The sequence below is a fragment of the Colias eurytheme genome, chromosome 20 (genome assembly GCF_061535395.1).
Source record: "Colias eurytheme isolate Ceu_HAF_F1 chromosome 20, ilColEury1 Martin Lab GWU primary, whole genome shotgun sequence".
Taxonomy (NCBI): domain Eukaryota; kingdom Metazoa; phylum Arthropoda; class Insecta; order Lepidoptera; family Pieridae; genus Colias; species Colias eurytheme.
Window position 1 is genome coordinate 1,941,499 of NC_142999.1, and position 19,678 is coordinate 1,961,176.

The 19,678-nt window shown below is 33.6% G+C and overlaps 2 protein-coding genes across 3 annotated transcripts in view; both read left to right on the forward strand.

Moving 5' to 3' along the window:
- The first annotated feature begins 263 nt into the window (after positions 1-263).
- Positions 264-2,193, forward strand: LOC149899488 (uncharacterized). 2 transcript variants are annotated; one of them, XM_090113710.1, is made up of 2 exons: positions 264-748; positions 1,586-2,193. In XM_090113710.1, the coding sequence occupies exons 1-2, from the start codon at positions 395-397 to the stop codon at positions 2,105-2,107; spliced, it is 876 nt and encodes a 291-aa protein (XP_089969836.1). In that variant the 5' UTR covers positions 264-394; the 3' UTR covers positions 2,108-2,193. The 2 variants fall into 2 exon arrangements, with proteins under 2 accessions (XP_089969836.1, XP_089969838.1); XM_090113712.1 differs by having other exon boundaries at positions 264-676.
- A 311-nt stretch (positions 2,194-2,504) lies between these two features.
- The window catches only part of MICU3 (Mitochondrial calcium uptake 3), a 91,695-nt gene continuing 74,521 nt past the window's right edge, over positions 2,505-19,678 (forward strand). The window contains exon 1 of the mRNA XM_090113640.1: positions 2,505-2,738. Coding sequence (XP_089969766.1) covers positions 2,535-2,738 — 204 coding nt within the window. The 5' untranslated portion in view covers positions 2,505-2,534. The remainder of the gene's footprint in view (positions 2,739-19,678) is intronic.

Here is a 19,678-nt window from a genome sequence, read left to right on the forward strand (position 1 = left end):
AAAATGAAAGAACTCATCATATTCAACTTACTATATCATACTTATAAATTACTATAAGCGTTTTGAACTTCACTACGTTGCTGACATAATAGAATTTTATTAAGTACATGTACATACACAAATAAATCTTAATTTTCCAGATTCAATCTGAGCACATGAAAATCCAATATAATCTGTATACTGCAAAAATGATATCTGTCAGTGTCACTCGCTACTTTTTGACAGCCGCTATCGATGACATTATCTGCGTCTTTACTCGATGCTGTATTCGATCGACGCCATTTTGTCTCAAGTGAATTTAATAATTCCTCGATTCGATACGCGTACAGAATCGGTTTCGGCCTAACATCAGAGATTCGACGGCGAATTGATTGATAATCGGGAATCGATAATTATGAAGAAAACATCGTCCCTTGTATGGCGATTTTTCGATCGCTTGGAAGAGAATAAAAGATGTGTAGCTGTGGTGTGTAAATTATGTGATTGCCAATACAAATACTTTGGGAATACAACGAATTTGCGGACGCATTTAGTGAATAAACATCCTATACAATGGGAATTAGGGCAGAATGGAACATTGGAAGAAAGCTATCGAGTGGCTGACGATGAAGCTACAAATACATCGAGATCTACTCCACGTAGGAAGAGATACACAAAAAACTACAAGAATGATAACGTACGTTATTCCATATCAGTTAATAAGAACCCAGATAGCATGGGCGAGGAGGGTGGCATACCTGTTATAAAAGTACGCAATGTGTTTATGTAATTAGCCTGTAGGTGTAGGTTAATGTTTTTTTATCTTAACTGTTGTATCGATTATAAATGATAGTGATGACCAATCGATAAGATCGATATCCAGTCCTGTCATAGCGTAAAATCGATATGGTTTTATTATGATTTGATTAACATTACAATCCATTGGATTGAATCCAATCACCATTAAACTTAAATAAAAAATTAAGTATGAATTTGGATTGATAGTTACGTAAATGATGATAATGGTCTTAATATAGAAAACAAGGAATCATTAAACAGTTTGTAAACAAACTAAAATTTAGGTTACTACTTACTTTATGGTACTTTTACAGCAGTTTTTTTCAATATTTCAAATATACCTACCTATGAGAAATTTCTAATACCTATTTTAATTTCTCATATATTATATAGCATTCAGATTTATAACTTTACTAGCGGTCCGCCCTGGCTTCGCCTGTGGTACCTACATGTTTAAACTATCCTATCTCTCAAGTTGGATCGAACTGCACATGGTGTGCGAATTTTATTATAATCGGTTAAGTGGTTTAGGAGTCCATTGAGGACAAACATTGTGACACGAGATTTATATATATAATCACTATGAGTTTATTTTAATAAGATATTTTCAAGGATCCTAACTAGAATATGACTTTGTTTTGCACGGTGAAAACATAGAAGTTTTAAACAATATTCAAATTTTATATTATTTTGTTTTTGGTATGCACTTATTCTTGATTTTTATTATTTTTTATTATCATTTAAACACTTGCTGTATTCTCGTCAACTTCTAAATATTAACAAACAATTTAATTGTCTTATATTTCAGGTAGATGTACTAGAAAATGAAACGGACACAGATCAGCATGATGACGATACCGAAGCAACAATAAACCTCGTGAAACAGATGGAAAACCGAGGTTCCGATGAAGAATGGTTAAACGATGAAGTATTTGAAACTGTAGAAGCGTATCAGCCACCGAAAAAGAAAATGAAGTATAGAACCATCAAACGCGAGGTCACAACACCCCCTCGCACAACTAACTACCAACGGATCCCCAAAGTTTCCAAACAAATATTAATCGACAATCGGAAAGACGAATATAGCGTGTTCGGTGAATATGTGAGCAATAAATTGAGGAAACTCAAAAATAATCAAACTAGAAGCAATATTCAACAATTAATTACAACTATACTGTGGCAAGCGGAGTATGGTGTATATGATAGTATGGAGACCGTTAAAAGGGTGATTCTACACTCTGTACAAGATATGGATGTACAGACGGAACAAGTTATCGTACATCAGATTAACGAAACCAGTGAAGTGCAAGATCCCATATTGGATCAGTAATTTTTTCATACCAAAGAAATGTGATTATAGTGATTTAAGTTTATTTGTTGTATATTATTAAATAAAGGTAAAGAGTTTGATATAAATAGTGTTTCTTCTTTCTTTCTTTCTTTATGGCAAGAAGATATTAGCCAAGCAGTCTCTTTGTGAGCCTTAATTTTAAAATAAGAATGATTTTTCTACTTTTCTTGCATTTGGACCAAATGATTGACTTTTTCTCTAGTAGTTTTCATGAATTATTTTAGCCTCATAACCCTAATTTGTTTTAAAGTAAGTCAATCTGAATAATTAATTATTACTTTAACAAAATGCCCTACAAAACATACAAAGAGGTCAAAATGAGAATCTTATTTATCAACAAAACGCGCATGCGCGTTCTTCAAAGGCGGATGTCAATGTCAAATGTCAAATCAGCTGTTCTACCATCATGGCGACGTTGACTCGCGCCTCGCAAAAATTATTAAAAAACGCGAATTTTTCGCAAATAACCGCTCGTAATATTAGTTTTGTGAATAGAAATAATTACAGAAATGTGTGGACCACCTGTGCTTGTGTTGTTGGTGCCGGTGTGTTGTTCTATGCTGCTAAAAATAGATATGGAAAGCACACCGTTTACGCGCTCAAAGTAAAGGTGAGGTTTATTTATATTTGCGCCGGCTGCAAAAAATTTACATTTGTTTAAGTATTAAGAAGGCCTCTGATGTCATTTGATTCATTATATAGGGAATATGTTACGTTAATAATTTATAAAATCGATAAATTGGATCTGGACTTTTAATTTTTTTTCAGATCATCACAAACCGTATGCCATTGATATTACATTTTATTATATAAATAACCATATTTAAAATCTATCACAAACGCCCTTTTACAGTAATCTTTTTTTATTCCATGAAAAACGGACAATTCCAAATAATAGAGCTACACTAATCTTTTTCTGTGAGTCACATAGGTACAAGTAAAAATTTCAGTTTTCAGAACCTATAAAAAAAAATCCTACTTAACAGGATTCATGACAATAAGCTTTTCTATTGATATTGATCAAATGATTTATATTTTATAATATTAAAAATTAAAATAAGAACTTCATGAGACTAAAAAGGTTGATGAATAGTCTGTAGGTTCTGGTTTGGTTTTCATCTAATAAAATATGTAAAAATCTCGAGCTGCAATGCTAAAGTTAAACTCCTTCGAAAAGGCTTGACCAATTCTCATGAAATTTTGTGTGCATATTTGGTAGGTCTGAGAATCGGACAACATATATTTTTCATCCCCCTAAATGATAACAGAAAGCTAGAACAATGTTTACTGGGACAGTTATTTAATCCATAGTATTATGAACCTTTTCTTTTTGCTTGTTTTTCAAGCACATATCAGGAAGTTCCGGCTTAAATTGGAAATAAGCAATAGTCAAGTGTTCTCTTATTTGTTACAGCGTAGCGTATTCGTTATTAAACTAATATGTTCAAGCATAAAAGAGGAGCAGTGTAAAAGAGTTTCTAGTTACTAATAAATAAATGAATATCCAAGTTACAGTCCTTCATCAAAAGCAGATGTTAACGAGATTGATGTAATTCTGGTAGTCGTCATCTATTCCAAGAAAAGAGAATTATGTTTTAGGCCAATGTGTTTCTATTTTCGCACCATTCATCATACCAGCACACTGTATGTCTCCTTCCTTGTAGGCTGTTAGCTGAAAGTGAAAAATATGGTTAAAAAATATTTAAAATACATCCTTAAACTTACGAAAATATTATTTTATCACAGATCTTTATAAAAATAAAATATAAGTAACTTTATTTGTCTATTCACAACAATAGGTACATTGCAATACATTGTAAGTGTATCATCTAGTGTTGTGAGAGACTGGTGCCTGAAATAGGTATCTTCGATATACAAAGATGTATTTAATTGGTCCATTTAATGTGGGCCAAAATCAAGTCTTAAAGGAGTTGGTTACATACAAACATGTCAATTACTAATAGTCAATCCAAGTAATCATTGTGAACAGGGGTGATTGGAAACGACTTACAAGAATTTCCAAGCGTTTGAAAAACCGGAATCGGATCTATAAAAAAAAAATATAATTTACAGTTGTAAAAAAAGAGTTATTTAGAATAGGTATTAAATGTGTAAGTGTAGTTGTTTCCCATCATCCCTGTGTACAATTACCCGGATTGAACCTACATCACAGATTAGAGAATAGTTACTTGCCTACATACAAATATACTATTGAAGCTAATAAGAGCGTATTGATAGCTAATAAATTGATGAAACTTCTAACAGAGATACTAAAACTTACTTATATATATTGATTTTCCTTTTTATTTTGTCAAGAAAACAAATGCAACTAAAATTGAGGTGGAAACCCGTATTGCTGTAATGCAATATTGAGAAGTGCACGCAAGCGAAGACGCGAGCGGAAACCTAGTGTAAAATTAAGAAAATTGGTTTCTACTTAATTAAATAAGAAATATAGACGGAGAATGAAAAATATTTCTACTTACAACGTTTTTCGATGCCCCGACGTAATGTATTTTTCGTCTACAAATTCAATAATTGAAAAAGTGGGTAGTTATTAAATTAACTTTCGATTCGGCTCGATTTCGCATGGCAATACCACATTTTTTAACTTCGATACAAACATTATTTTTTATTATTTAAGTACACATATTTTTGAAATGATGATAAAAATATATTATCACAGATTAGTGAATAGTTTTGACGTAACTATTAGATACCTACGCACAAAGTACAATATCGTCAGGAAATGTTTTACAAGGTGACCGTTTCAAACAGTCACGGGGGGCGATCCCACTGTAATTACTCTCGTGAATTGTGATAGCTTATATTTCAAATGTTCAGAAGCATTCGCCTTCATCACGTACTAATGTTTTTTTGTACTAAATGCATATGGTAATAGACAACCGTCCACCACCCGCGTCGCGAAGCAGCGACGAAAGTAAGATAAAAATCCACGACGACTAATGTGAAACGATTAATTTGAACGGGATCCGATGAGAATCGTATCGGGAGTTAGGTGTAGGGCACATCGTCGTTTTTTACACGTGTTAGGCGTAATGAGCGCTGCGTGAATCGGTAATGCGACACCGCCGTGATTGCTTTCGATTTTTTTTAATCGGTTTCACTTTTAAGTGGCCGGGATTTTAAGGATCGGTCATTTATAACATTGCACTATTAGGGTTAGAAAAATAGGTCGGTGGGAGGTGGTGAACGAAATTAATTGTGCATCGTGGACGGTTAATGAGGGAGGCTGGGTGTACACAGTACACTGTACATCTTAATTTAAAATTCCTATATTAGAGCTCATTATGCTATCAAAAATGCCTAAAGGGGCTCTACGACACGTTTCACATAGTAACGTTATTCCCAAATTATATCCTATTTGCACAAATAATAAGGGTAAACGGAATCAGCACGCGCTTCACATCTTTAGTAATGATTTCGTTTTTATCAGAGAGGAAAATAAACAATAAGGTGACGAATCGGAAACCACATGCACAGAACATAACACACATATTTGTGGATTTTGTGGACTATTTTAAATAAGTTTTTAGATGTTGGTAGGATTATACGAATCAGGAATAGCAGAATATTGTTCTGGAGCTAATCTCTCACCGTTTGGCAGTACACCTTTATGGTGATACGTGGTTCTTGTTCTGTGTTTGTAATTCTGCAGTTGTACTTCTATACTTTTGTAAAATTACAATAAACTTCCCTATTTACTGAGACAGTAAAAATTTAACCAAATTCTTGTAGAAGCGTTGTCAATTCGGACAAATTGGGTTGTCACGGATGGCATGTTTATACCGCCAATAAAGAAATAATAAATTGTTATAACGTACTCTTCGCGTTAACTGCTAAAGAGCATTAATTAAAGCCATATCTCAATTCAAAGGTAATTCGTGGTGGCATGTTAAGATCATAATAAGACCAGCAATTATCCTGTCTCACCATATAACACATATGTTAACGGCAACTTAATTGCTACACTAATTGGATTGTATCTGCTAATCGATGTATTATCGATATTTATTCTATCGAATTATGCTATACATGTCGGTTGTTATGATGTATGAAGTGCCAAAACTGTATGTAATTATATGGTATAAATTAGATTTCTTCCTACAGGCGCCTATTTATCTTTATCACCTTAAAATGCAGATAACACTTTCACTTAGATCCTATAACTTTGTGGCTCAATGTTCATAGTTGCCATTTGGCGACCCTCCGTCTCGTACCTATTTAAAAAATGCATTTTTTATTAAATTTTCATAAATTTATGCTTTATCATAGGTAATAAATAATAAGGAGCTTTAGGCAAACCGTACGTAACATTCTGTAACTTTGGCGTAAGAAAAATTGTAAGAAATTAAAACTATTTCCAAGAGATGTCTTCCAACTTACATTTGTAACAGTATCAATTACAATTGCAATGGGCTTAGTGCTGTGCATGCCATGCTATCGATAATGTCGATATTAATCTCTAGTAGTCGACGATTTGCTCGTTTTGTCGACGCGGCGCCTGCGAGACGCCGCGCAAATCCTATCATTACTCGTGTCTAGTGATGTGTGGATGATAGCATTTATCGATAATGGGTAACAAAGGAGTCGATAGTGATATCCCTAGATGAGAGTTATTTATTGCACCTACTTACATGGACTGCGATCTAAACGTAGGTAATATTGTGATATTAAAGCCGTTTATGGGGAGAACAGTTTTGAGGTAATTTTATAGTGCAGAATTGTTGCATACAATATAATCTATAGAATTTTAGTTGGCTCAGTAGTTACAAAAATTCTGACTTCAATACAATTTTAAAATTCAGGAATCGTGTAAATATACTTAATTTCGTTTTGTAACTAACATAAAGTACGACACCACTCCTTCAATCTATGAAAGAAAACATCCTGAAGAAACTAGCGTTAAATATATATATTTATGATTTGCGTATCTCATTCTGCTATTTTATATATTTCATGACCATTCTCAACAGAGTTTCAAAGTTCTTCAAGGTACCGTTCCATTCACAGTCGTGAAAGTAAAAGTAAATTCTCGTTATTGTAGGGCGCGGAGTCCTGAACCTTTTATGATTAAAATAAAATTTGATTATATCAGATTAAAAACAACGCTTGTTAGTTAGTAACGTCATCTACTGCATTAGATGCTTTTGTTTTTTTATTAGATAACTAAAAATTTGGAAAAGTCAAAGATACTTTTTGTCATTAGCAAAGTAAATGATTAAAAATAAATCTAAGTGCACACTAATTTGCCTAAATTTATTCTTAGTACGTGCCTGAAACATGTTTTACTGTACAGCTACATATCGTTAAAACTTTATATATTTACGAGTTGACTACCGCCTACGCAATTCAGTGGCCTACGCGTCTGCCAACACGTGGTTTCGCTTTCAAGACGCAAGTGAGGCCTCCAAGTATCAAAACCTAATCACGTACATGCCATTTTCTTAATTGTCACTATAACTCAATCAATGTAGACCACCTTGCTGAATGAACTGTGACGTCATCGAGCGGTATAAGGACATGTCGATTGGTAAAACCGCAGCCTTTTTGATAAAACCTGATTGTCTCAGTTATAGGTTTGTCTAATACATTATTCATTGTAGTGACCCCCGTGGTCTAGGAGTGTGATGTGGGAATTTGTAATTGATATGATTCAGTGGAACATTGTGACTAATAAGGCGTGTAAATTTAAAGGAAAAGTGGATCCCATTGTTTTGCTGTTTGTGACTAGCTTAAAAAGTTCCGTGATGAATGATTAAGGACTGATATGTTTCAAGCAACAAATCGCATCATAACAATCACAAAATGTTTAGCAGCTTAATTAATTGATTGATGTTGATTCCTCTTCCAAGTAACAACAGCTGGTTGAATGTGTGTGATTTGGCATAGATTTAGTTTAAATTCTGTGTTAATAATAAAGCTGTAAACTTTTAATTCATTGCTGATAGGTGATTATTATTTAATGCATATTTTCAACATTGTATATAAATAATTAAGTCACACGGAACTGCATGCGACGTCGTATCCTTTGCATAAATCATTATACAACATTTAACTAAGAAATAAGAATGTATGTTGCCCCATAACGATTTAAGGGCGCGTATAAAGTCAAATCACCAATCAACTTTTAGTTGATACGTGTAATATTCAAGACCAAATATAAAAAATAAAATATATGTAAAACTTGATGATATTTTCGATTATATTGTCAGATCAAAAACATAAAATATTGAAATTGACTCGATAGAAAAAATTCACGAAGTTACCTCTAAATTTCACACTTTTACGTTTTTTACTGGACATGGTAATACTTATTATGATTTTTTTTTCATAAACAATTATATTAAAACATTTGCAATATATTTGTCAGAGCATTTTGTGTAATTACTTTTAGTTTTGGTTTAATCACGATAAAACACTTTTGGCGCTTACTATATTTTTAATTACGCAAGAAATCATCTTCCATCGCACGTTCCGGGAGCTAAAAACATAATTCTATTTCATACATCAGACGCTATCGCTCCGTTGAGACGAGTAGACCACGCTAAAATTGCTGCGCCGTGTTTTATAATTACGCCGAATATTGATTTGTTGAAAATGGTAAACAACAAAATGAAAAGACTTAAGAAACGAGAACTAAAGAAGATTCAAATTGAAAAGATAACTAAATGTCGAAGGTAATAATGTATATAATGTATAATATAATAGTATTGTTATAATATTAATAAATAATAATTATAATATAAAAAGATAAGTCTTGATTTACCTATTTGAGAAAATTTAGTTAGGTAAATAAAATTCATAGTGGTACCTAATTCTTACAGTCGCGGTGCAATCAATCAAGTCAAGAAAGATTTATATTATTATTATTACTATAGGCAGATCCTATGTTCGCTCCAGTAAATAATAATATCAATAATATGTAAACCGGTTGTGAATAGTACATATATATTATATTTACAATCTGTATTAGATAATCATACATAACATCTATACATAGGTATAACAAATTCGTACGAAAGTCAAAATTGTACTTACATTGAATAGGTATTTTTTTTATAATATACATATGTATATGTATATATATAATATATTCATAATCTGTATTACATAGTAATATGTAGTACATATCTATACATAAATATAGTTTTTAGAATTTTTGTATGTGTGTCTGTATGTAGGTATGTCTGGGCTCTAATTTTGGTGCAGATATAGCTTGAGACCTGAGAAAGGTCATAGGATGAGTTTTATCCCGTAAATAAAAAAAACTGTCTGTGTTTGTCTGTTTGTTTGTACACGCTAATCTCCGGAACTACTGGACGGATTTGAATGAAAGTTATTTTGTTGTGTAGGTACTATTATATTATCCGGGAAATATAAAATAATAATTTATTTTGAAAACTGAAACACCTGATGCAGAACCGCAACAGACCACCTAAACTATAGATTCATTTGAGAAAGTTTATCCAGGCGAGTTTGGATATTATTATTTGTGTAAATTCTGTAAATTCGTTTCCGCGAGTTGAGTATTCATGCGACGATATTTATAGATACCTACATTCATAGTGCAACACACTGCCTTGCCTACAATTTACAAAGACACTTTTTATACTTAGTTATGTAGGTACCTAATTCCTACGGTCGCCTTGCAAATGCAATCAATCAAATTGACCCTGTTTGAAAGTAATTTACTAATTTCACAGAACAATTTTAAATTTGGAAAATGTGGACCCTCACTCTCAACCTGTGTCTACTGACTATTGCCACGCAGAAAAAAATACTCCAGAAAGGTACCTGCTAAAGTTACCAGCTGTCGATAAAATAATACGTAAATTTCGAAGAACTTTGTAATATTTTATAAAGGATAATTTTTATTTTTATTTTTAGAATAATTGCTGAGTCGAAAAATGTCGTACAATCTAATAGTCCATTGAATAAAAAGTTCTAGAGTGCGTGAGTTAGTAACGTAAGATGTTTCTTCGGAAACATGTCAAGAGTCCCTAGGTAATAAACATACTAAAACCCCGGGCCACTAGGAGGAGCCCCGGAGTGGGGGGAGGGGGAAAATGGGTCCATTTTTTCATTTTTCGCTTAAATCTCAAAAACGGTACATGTTAGAGAAAAACTTTCAAGGAAAAGTTGAAAGGCCATAAAATTATCTACAAGTTGTACCTGAATCATTTTTTCCTATATCCTACCGTTTCTGAGTTATACGCAGTAAAACATGATTTTGGCTCAAACAATTTCCACATCAATCGATCAAAAAATATTTCTTTCTTCCAAAAAACTCAAAAGTGCTACTTGTGACCGGTACTGATAGATTGCTCTTAATTAGGTCTATAATTGGTAAAATAAACACATTCCTCCATGGAAGCCTTTAGGAGGAATCGATTGTCAAAATATTATATTATGGTAGTTTGAGTTACTGAACTTGATCTTTTTATTTTTTTCTTCCAAAAAACTCATAAGTGCAACTTGTGACCGGTACAGATAGATTGCTCATAATTGGGTCTATCATTGATAAAAATACCAGATTCCACCATGGAGGCCTTTAGGAGGTATTGAATTTTATTAGGGTAGTTACGATACATGAACTTTTTAACTAACTACCCTAATAAAATTCAATTCCCCGTAAACGCCTCCATGGTGGAATCTGGTATTTTTATCAATGATAGACCTAATTATGAGCAATCTATCTGTACCGGTCACAAGTTGCACTTTTGAGCTTTTTGGAAGAAAAAAAATAAAAAGTTCATGTATCGTAACTACCCTGATAAAATTCAATTCCCCGTAAACGCCTCCGTGGTGGAATCTGGTATTTTTAGCAATGATAGACCTAATTATGAGCAATCTATCTGTACCGGTCACAAGTTGCACTTTTGAGTTTTTTGGAAGAAAAAAATAAAAAGATCAAGTTCAGTAACTCAAACTGCCCTAATATAATATTTTGACAATCGATTCCTCCTAAAGGCTTCCATGGAGGAATGTGTTTATTTTACCAATTATAGACCTAATTAAGAGCAATCTATCAGTACTGGTCACAAGTTGCACATTTGAGTTTTTTGGAAGAAAGAAATATTTTTTGATCGATTGATGTTGAAATTGTTTGAGCCAAAATCATGTTTTACTGCGTATAACTCAGAAACGGTAGGATATAGGAAAAAATGATTCAGGTACAACTTGTAGATAATTTTATGGCCTTTCAATTTTTCCTTGAAAGTTTTTCTCTAACATGTACCGTTTTTGAGATTTAAGCGAAAAATGAAAAAAATGGACCCATTTCCCCCCTCCCCCCACTCCGGGGCTCCTCCTAGTGGCCCGGGGTTTTAGTATGTTTATTACCTAGGGACTCTTGACATGTTTCCGAAGAAACATCTTACGTTACTAACTCACGCACTCTAGACCCCCCTTGGAGGGACTCATTCAATGGACTATAACCAAATTAATCAAAATAAAGTTCTGGAGGAATGTGTGTCGTCGACTGCGTATGTTTATTTAAAAATAGTATCTATACTCGCTATTTCGACAGACTTTTTTTACGGATTCGTGCTCTATACTGTTTCCCTAATATTGTTTTTTTTTTATATATTACATACAGACAGTTTTTACTTTTTTTATTGTTTTATAATATGTATAGATTATCATTAATAATTATAAACAAATAATAATAAAAAGACATATTACATAATTTGTGATGATTTCAACTTCACTGTTTTATACAATTATTTTAGACAACATACCTACTAACTACCGAAAATACGCGTTGAACGAGCGAAGAATATTGTGTATAATTTAGCGTGCGATGAACTTTACGTACGTTGGATGAGCCGGGTGTATGAGGGTATTGTGAGGGCGCGCGGCATGGCGCGTAATGTGCGGGGCTTAATCGTAGAATTATCTGGCTTTATACGCCTTCTTAAGCACCAGTTTCGATATTATGACCCTCAGATCGTCATGTCCCAGGGGTCACAAATACACCGTGTCTGTTTGTCTGTTTGAAAAAATATCACGTTTCTACAAGACAATGAAAAGAATGTTCGACATCGGACTTCTATCCCAAGCAATGTTTATTTAAATTATTTTTCTAAGCGACTTGGTACATCGGCTTTTTATTGTTACCGTTGACAACTAGCTCGTGTTTGGTACCTTTTTGGTTTTTGTATTGGGAAATTACTTTAACATATAGCTTGTTTGAAACTTTAGATTAAGTGAAATGAGGCTTGGTGGCGATGGAGTCGATATTTTTTTAGAACAAAATTAATCACTTCACTTAACTATTATATTACGTAATGCTTTTCGTCAATAAAAAAATTAAAGCTATGGATTGCAATGCAAAACATAATAGTTTTTATTTGCGCAGTTGCTGAAATAAATATGAAAAACACTATCATTTAAAAAAAATCCTGCATCAGAATCCGCGTAGTACGCAGTTTTAAAAATCTATGGACAGGCAGCTTTAAGAGACTTTCTTTTCTGATAGGCGCACAATGTATATGCAAGCACTGTATGTACCAAATACATATATATAGTATACTATATAGTGATTTAATATAAAACGTCTACACGATTCAATATCTTCCAGGCTAGGCGTCGTTAACAAAGGCCTAGGTCACTCTAAATGGTGTCAAGTTGATTCTGACCTATCTCCTATCTCTAACATAGAGATCGTGATGTTGTTATCATAAATAGTCTCCAATCTAGAGGTTAGTGTGTTGACCGAGATTTCGGAAAGGCAAGGAGGTTATGGGACAATGTATTTTCAGTTACGAGGTTTTTAATTGTACGATAAACTTACTGTTGTCCAGAAATTAAAAGGAAATTGACAAGCTATATCGGTGCATGCTATTTTAGCTTTCCATTGTGTTAACTGTGTGTATAAATATCGCACTGACAAACATGAATAAAGCTCATTAAAAATATCGTAAGGTAAACACTTCGCATATCGATCTTGAAGTGAATTAAAATCATGACGTTTAGGTAGGTAGGTACATAATAATACTAGAGGTCCGCCCCGGCTTCGCCCGTGGTACATATTTCGCAATAAAAGGTAGCCTATGCCCTTTCTCGGGTATCAAAATATCTCCATACCAAATTTCATGCAAATAGGTTCAGTAGTTTAGGCGTGATTGAGTAACAGACAGACAGACAGAGTTACTTTCGCATTTATAATATTAGTATGGATATTTAAATGACTCAGTAGGATACAAAATATATATCTAATAGTTTCACTTTACAAATACATGTACTATTGTTTTTAAAACACAATTCGCGCCACAATCGCGAAAAGAAAAGAATAAAAACCGTCTAGAACAATCTGTGTAAGTATTTACAGATGTCGGTTCCATCGCCCCGTTCACAACTTACATCAAAGCAAATAAAAAACACCCAGTATTCGTAACAAAATACTGCGTCTTGATATTATCGCTCTCACGATTAAAACTAAACCATTCCAATATCCTACAATAATTAAATAATTCAGTATTCAACCCTTATTTTGGGCATATTCGAAGAAGGCCACCAACGAAGTTCTCAAAGGTCATTGGGACAGTTTTTTGTCCGAAATACGTATTTATGATACTCATTGTATAGTGATGTAATGTTATAATTTGTTCTCGATTTTATGTGGCGTTTATTGTGTTTCACGTATGAATGAGATGTCGAGTTTTGTTCAGTTTTTTTTTAAGAATACATTTTTAATAGTACCTAGCCTGTAGCCGGAGAAATGTAAAATTGGAGGTTTTTGCAAATGTACGTAATGCTGTAATAAATAAACTTCGCAAATGATATATCAGAATTCATGTTCTTAAATGTTTCCATAACATTGGTTTTAGCATTAAATGTTTTTAAAATAAACTTTTAGGTTCAAAACAAAATTTTAAACATAAGGTTTGTAATACACATTAATTTAAAAAGTTTGTGTAATTGCCGAGAACTTATTACACGAATATAAACAATCCAAAATTGAAGCTATAAATAAAGCAAACATACAGAACCTAATTGTATCGAAATTCAATCGACGGAACATTTAATACTGCACAATAAAATGTCACATATTACATTAGATCTACGACCAGACATCCGGGTCCAGTTTCTAGGTTATCTATCTCGTATTACCTGAAAATATACTATTTTACAATATTATCTGTGCCCTGACACAGCTTTCGTGTGTCATTCTATTGTTCGCGATATAACTTGTCGGAGGGAAATCTTATTTATGGCCGGTCTGGAGGGCTGTTCCCTTGTATGAGCTTTGATATTGTATCGAAGCTGGAACACGGAAGTTTGGCTTTTAAACGGGGTTTAAGTCGAATCCATACTAATATTATAAATGCGAAAGTAACTCTGTCTGTCTGTCTGTCTGTTACTCAATCACGCCTGAACTACTGAACCAATTTGCATGAAATTTGGTATAGATATATTTTGATACCCGAGAAAGGACATAGGATAGGTTTTATCCCGGAAATCCTACGGGAACGGGTTTTTCTCTGAAAACGCGGGCGAAGCCGCGGGCGGAAAGCTAGTAGTATCATATTTGTTTGATGTTTGATGATTTTGGGAGTATGTATAAAAGGTAGGGTTTTGAACAATAGTGTAAATGTTTAAATGTGATTGGTGTAATATTTAGAAACTAGAGGCTAGTTGGTAAGTTAGATTTTTGCATATATTCATATTCATGGTTCAATGTCCACAACAAAACCATTATCTATATAATATATGTATAAAAGAAAGTCGTGTTAGTTACTCCACTTATAACTCAAGAACGGCTGAACTGATTTAGCTGAAAATTGGCAGGGAGGTAGTTTAGAGCCAGGAGAAGGACATAGGATACTAAATATCTACCACGGGCGAAGCCGGGGCGGACCACTAGTATACGTATATAATATTATTTTTATCCTTGTAACAATCATCATACAAATTAATTTTGATAGCGGAAACGTTGTTCATAACAGCATTAAAACCTCGTGTGTTCGATGATGAATCCTTACCTCATTTATCCTATTTCGTTTCAATTCTGATCAAAACGTATCCGCAACGCGATTCTATACGATTCAGACAAAGAACTGTTTAATCTCGTTCCTCAAAACGAAATTATCTTCACCAGATTAACTTCCCCTGATCACTTTCATAGCATTGCACTCGATTGGTACGACGTTGATTAGGACTGGCGGCGGCTTGGGGTTGCTAAGTGGATAAGTGACTGGGTTGTAATCTAGTTACGTCTATGTGGGGCCTGGATGTCTGAACTTGGTCACATTCGCACGAATATACTCTTGGACCCACTTCACAATGGGCAGCGTTGGCCCAACAAATGATCGTCGATGTTTGCCGCCAGTATGGCGATTATGAATAGACATCTACAAACGGCTGATCATAGACTGGAAATGGTTTAAAATGAAACCACTTAAAGCGATAGCTTAAATCAAATATATTTGTTTAATTTTCACACTATTTCTCTTTTTATCACTTAACTAAGGAAATGCGTAGATATCTAAGATGTTCTTCAACAACCATTTTAATACTTAAAAGGATCAATGACTAGAAAAACTGTAAAAAAATGTTACTGAATAAGTCTTTTTGTATTTTAATCTCTTAAAACATAAAACGCGTTTTAAAATCCAAAAGCATCATCATTTCTAACAAAATTTCGCTTGTTTTCATTGGTATATTATGATAAACAGGAAAGTTATTAAGGAGAGAACATTCATTAGGATAAAATTAAGACATCTCCTTTTAGCGTCGCCGTACTCGAGTAATAAACTAATTAGTTATTGCAAACGACGTCGCATAATCGTATATTTGGATATAAGTGGTCTAATGTCATTCAAGTAGGTATATTAAATTCAAGTAGAAATGTTTGATACAAATATACAATTATAAACTACGTGTATAAAATTATCATTTAGAAGAATTTAATACTAGTGGTCCGCCCCGGCTTCGCCCGTGGTACATAATATTTCGCAATAAAAGGTAGCCTATGTCCTTTCTCGGGTATCAAAATATCTCCATACCAAATTTCATGCAAATTGGTTCAGTAGTTTAGGCGTGATTGAGTAACAGACAGACAGACAGAGTAACTTTCGCATTTATAATATTAGTATGGATATTCATCTAGACCGCATCTTTTCTTATATGTTACAAAGCAAGGAGGCAAAAATCATACCACAAAATCGATACACTGCGACGTGAAAGAAAGACAAATAAACTCACTTTACCAGCACAAATGAAAACAATGTTTGTGGTAAACTGAAATAACGAATTATTTCTACTAGGTATAACACGTCATGTTGACAGTATATTATACACTTCGTAAGCAAATATGGTATTTGAATTAAATATAACCACAGATTACTAATTTCTTAAATAATTACTACGTATATTAGCTATGAAATATATGTTTCAAAAATGACTACCGATTATGCGATTATCTAAATATTTTGATATTCAAAATAATATTTAAATTAATGTAAATGTAAACTGTATAAAAACAATGTAAACTAACATAGTAATTAAGAAATAAGTAATACTTACAAGTGGACCTCTGATGTTCTATCTATACATATAATAAATCTGTAGAAGGGTCAATTCTGTACATTGAAAATATTGAAAAATAAATAGCAGGGGGTGTTACTGGATCGATACCAAACCCAAATATGTGATTAAAAAAATTTTTGTCTGTCTGTCTGTCTGTCTGTCTGTCTGTCTGTCTGTATGTTCAGGCATCACGTAAAAACTAACGGTTCGATTTCGATGAAACTTGGTATAATTATACCTTATTATCCTGGGCGTAAAATAGGATACTTTTTATCCTGGAAAAATACGTAAAAAAAAATTAATCTTAATTTTTCAGTTTTATCCATAGACGTTGTTCTGTAGAACCGCGAACACACGTTGCGTATTATTATAGGCCTAGCCGTATTTGGGTCCAATAGATATTTATAAGATGTCATTGTCAGAGTTACTCAAAATGGAGAAATAAACCATCCACGCGAAGACCGACATCCGCGCGGACGGAGTCGCGGGCGGAAGCTATCTATACATATAATAAATCTGTAGAAGGGTCAATTCTGTACATTGAAAATATTGAAAAAATAAATAGCAGGGGGTGTTACTGGATCGATACCAAACCCAAATATGTGATTAAAAAAATTTTTGTCTGTCTGTCTGTCTGTCTGTCTGTCTGTATGTTCAGGCATCACGTAAAAACTAACGGTTCGATTTCGATGAAACTTGGTATAATTATACCTTATTATCCTGGGCGTAAAATAGGATACTTTTTATCCTGGAAAAATACGTAAAAAAAAATTAATCTTAATTTTTCAGTTTTATCCATAGACGTTGTTCTGTAGAACCGCGAACACACGTTGCGTATTATTATAGGCCTGGCCGTATTTAGGTCCAATATATATTTATAAGATGTCATTGTCAGAGTTACTCAAAATGGAGAAATAAACCATCCACGCGAAGACCGACATCCGCGCGGACGGAGTCGCGGGCGGAAGCTAGTACACAATAAATCTGTAGAAGGGTCAATTCTGTACATTAAAAATATTGAAAAAATAAATAGCAGGTGGTGTTACTGGATCGATACCAAACCCAAATATGTGATTAAAAAAATTTTGGTCTGTCTGTCTGTCTGTCTGTATATGCTGACATCACGGGAAAACTAACGGTTCGATTTCGATAAAACTGTGTATAATTATACTTTATTATCCTGGGCATAAGATAGGATACTTTTTATCCTGGAAAAATACGTGGAAAAAAAATCTAAATTTTTCAGTTTTATCCATACACGTTGTTCTGCAGAACTGCGAACACACGTTGCGTTATATATATAGTGGATTATTTTTTTTTATAAAATGTCATTGTCAGAGTTACTCAATATGGAGAAATAAACCATCACGCGAAGACGGTTATCCGCGCGGACGGAGTCGCGGGCGGAAGCTAGTTATTAAATAATAATTAAAAAAAAAATATAATGATTTACTTTTCCATCAATAAATAAGGTTTTGTTTAAGAAAAACTTTTGTTTAGTAAATAATATTTGTAAATCATGTCCAAAATAAACACCACATACAATACCTTCGGATTCCGGTCGTCAATACTTCAAATTTGAAGTCCTGCGTAGCCACACGCATTGTTACACGATAAACATCTTGTTCGTCAATCACTACCAGGACCTACCCCCATAAACCTGCGACAAAAGTTATGGAAAATTAAACCTTATTACAAGAAAAATAAAGTTGAAAATTGAGGGTACCTGCCTTTTACCATAAACCACTGAATGGTCACTAAAAATTGAACCATAATGGTCAGAACATAAAGTTTAAAATTGAGGGTAGTTGCGTATTAATTTATGACGATTAATGGAAAAATAGAGCATCAGGTGGCGATGTGTTCGCCTAAACATGATTTCTGAATCGCAGGGCGTTATCTTGACTGATCCAATTAACATAGTTCATTTTATTTGGACGTAATATTATGACACATTTGGAGCGGTTTTCTTTACGGCATAATTTAGACCTTTTTGTTATGAACGATGAGGGGTTAACCTGTTAATTATTTTGTTTAAATAGGCCTGATAATTTCATTGGTTAATAATTTCATTATAGTTCAACGGATTTTAATCTATGATTGTTATAATTTACTCCTTATTATACACGTATTTGCCTAAATTAAATTAGATTTCGAAGATACCATAACTGCACCTGCAATTTGGACTCAATGCTCTCAATCTTAAGTGCCATTTCACAATTAGCAAAACCCGTCAAGATTATTTATATGGCGCGATCGGAGACGGAACCGATGCGCTCAATAAATCTCAATCAAGATGTACGATACGATATGATTGGTCGGTCTGTCGGTCGTCTGTCGGCGCCGGAGTGTTGCATAACTAACAGCGTTTGGTAATGAACTTCTGCTTCTTTCTTTGGAAATAGTCTGCCGTATAAATGGCTTATTTCAATAGAGATAGCGCTTATTTCTAAATTCTAGTGTATCTTCTGTTTCATTCTTTATAAATGGCTGTGTAATGGCTTTGCTCATGTTCCAATTAAGAGTAGGGTGTTAATGAACTTATTGAAGTGTAAATTAATGTGATGACAGAAAGCGTACTTAAAGCAAAATTGTGGTATCTTTGTTTTATTGGTTTGCGAGCATAATCGTCAATTTCCTCACATCAACCAGTAAATGAATATCATTGAAACAATAGCTAAGGTCTTCCACGGACTTATTAGACTAGATGTACCAAACTACGACAAATAATAAAAACGTTTACTAGAAAGACTGAGTTCTTTTTGGAATCGAAAAGTCTATACTTCTATACAATAGAATCTGATAAAGATTAACACTGAAAAAACATATAATTTGTTTACATTATTTGTCATCTAGTCCAAACTATCCGTGTTCTGACCAATGGCAATCTGGAGTGGTGGTCGCGTCACACAACCCGAGCTATGTGCTGTGCCGTGACTCCGCCGGCGATTAGTCACGAGCGCGTGCTTGCAATTATATCATCAACTGATGTGT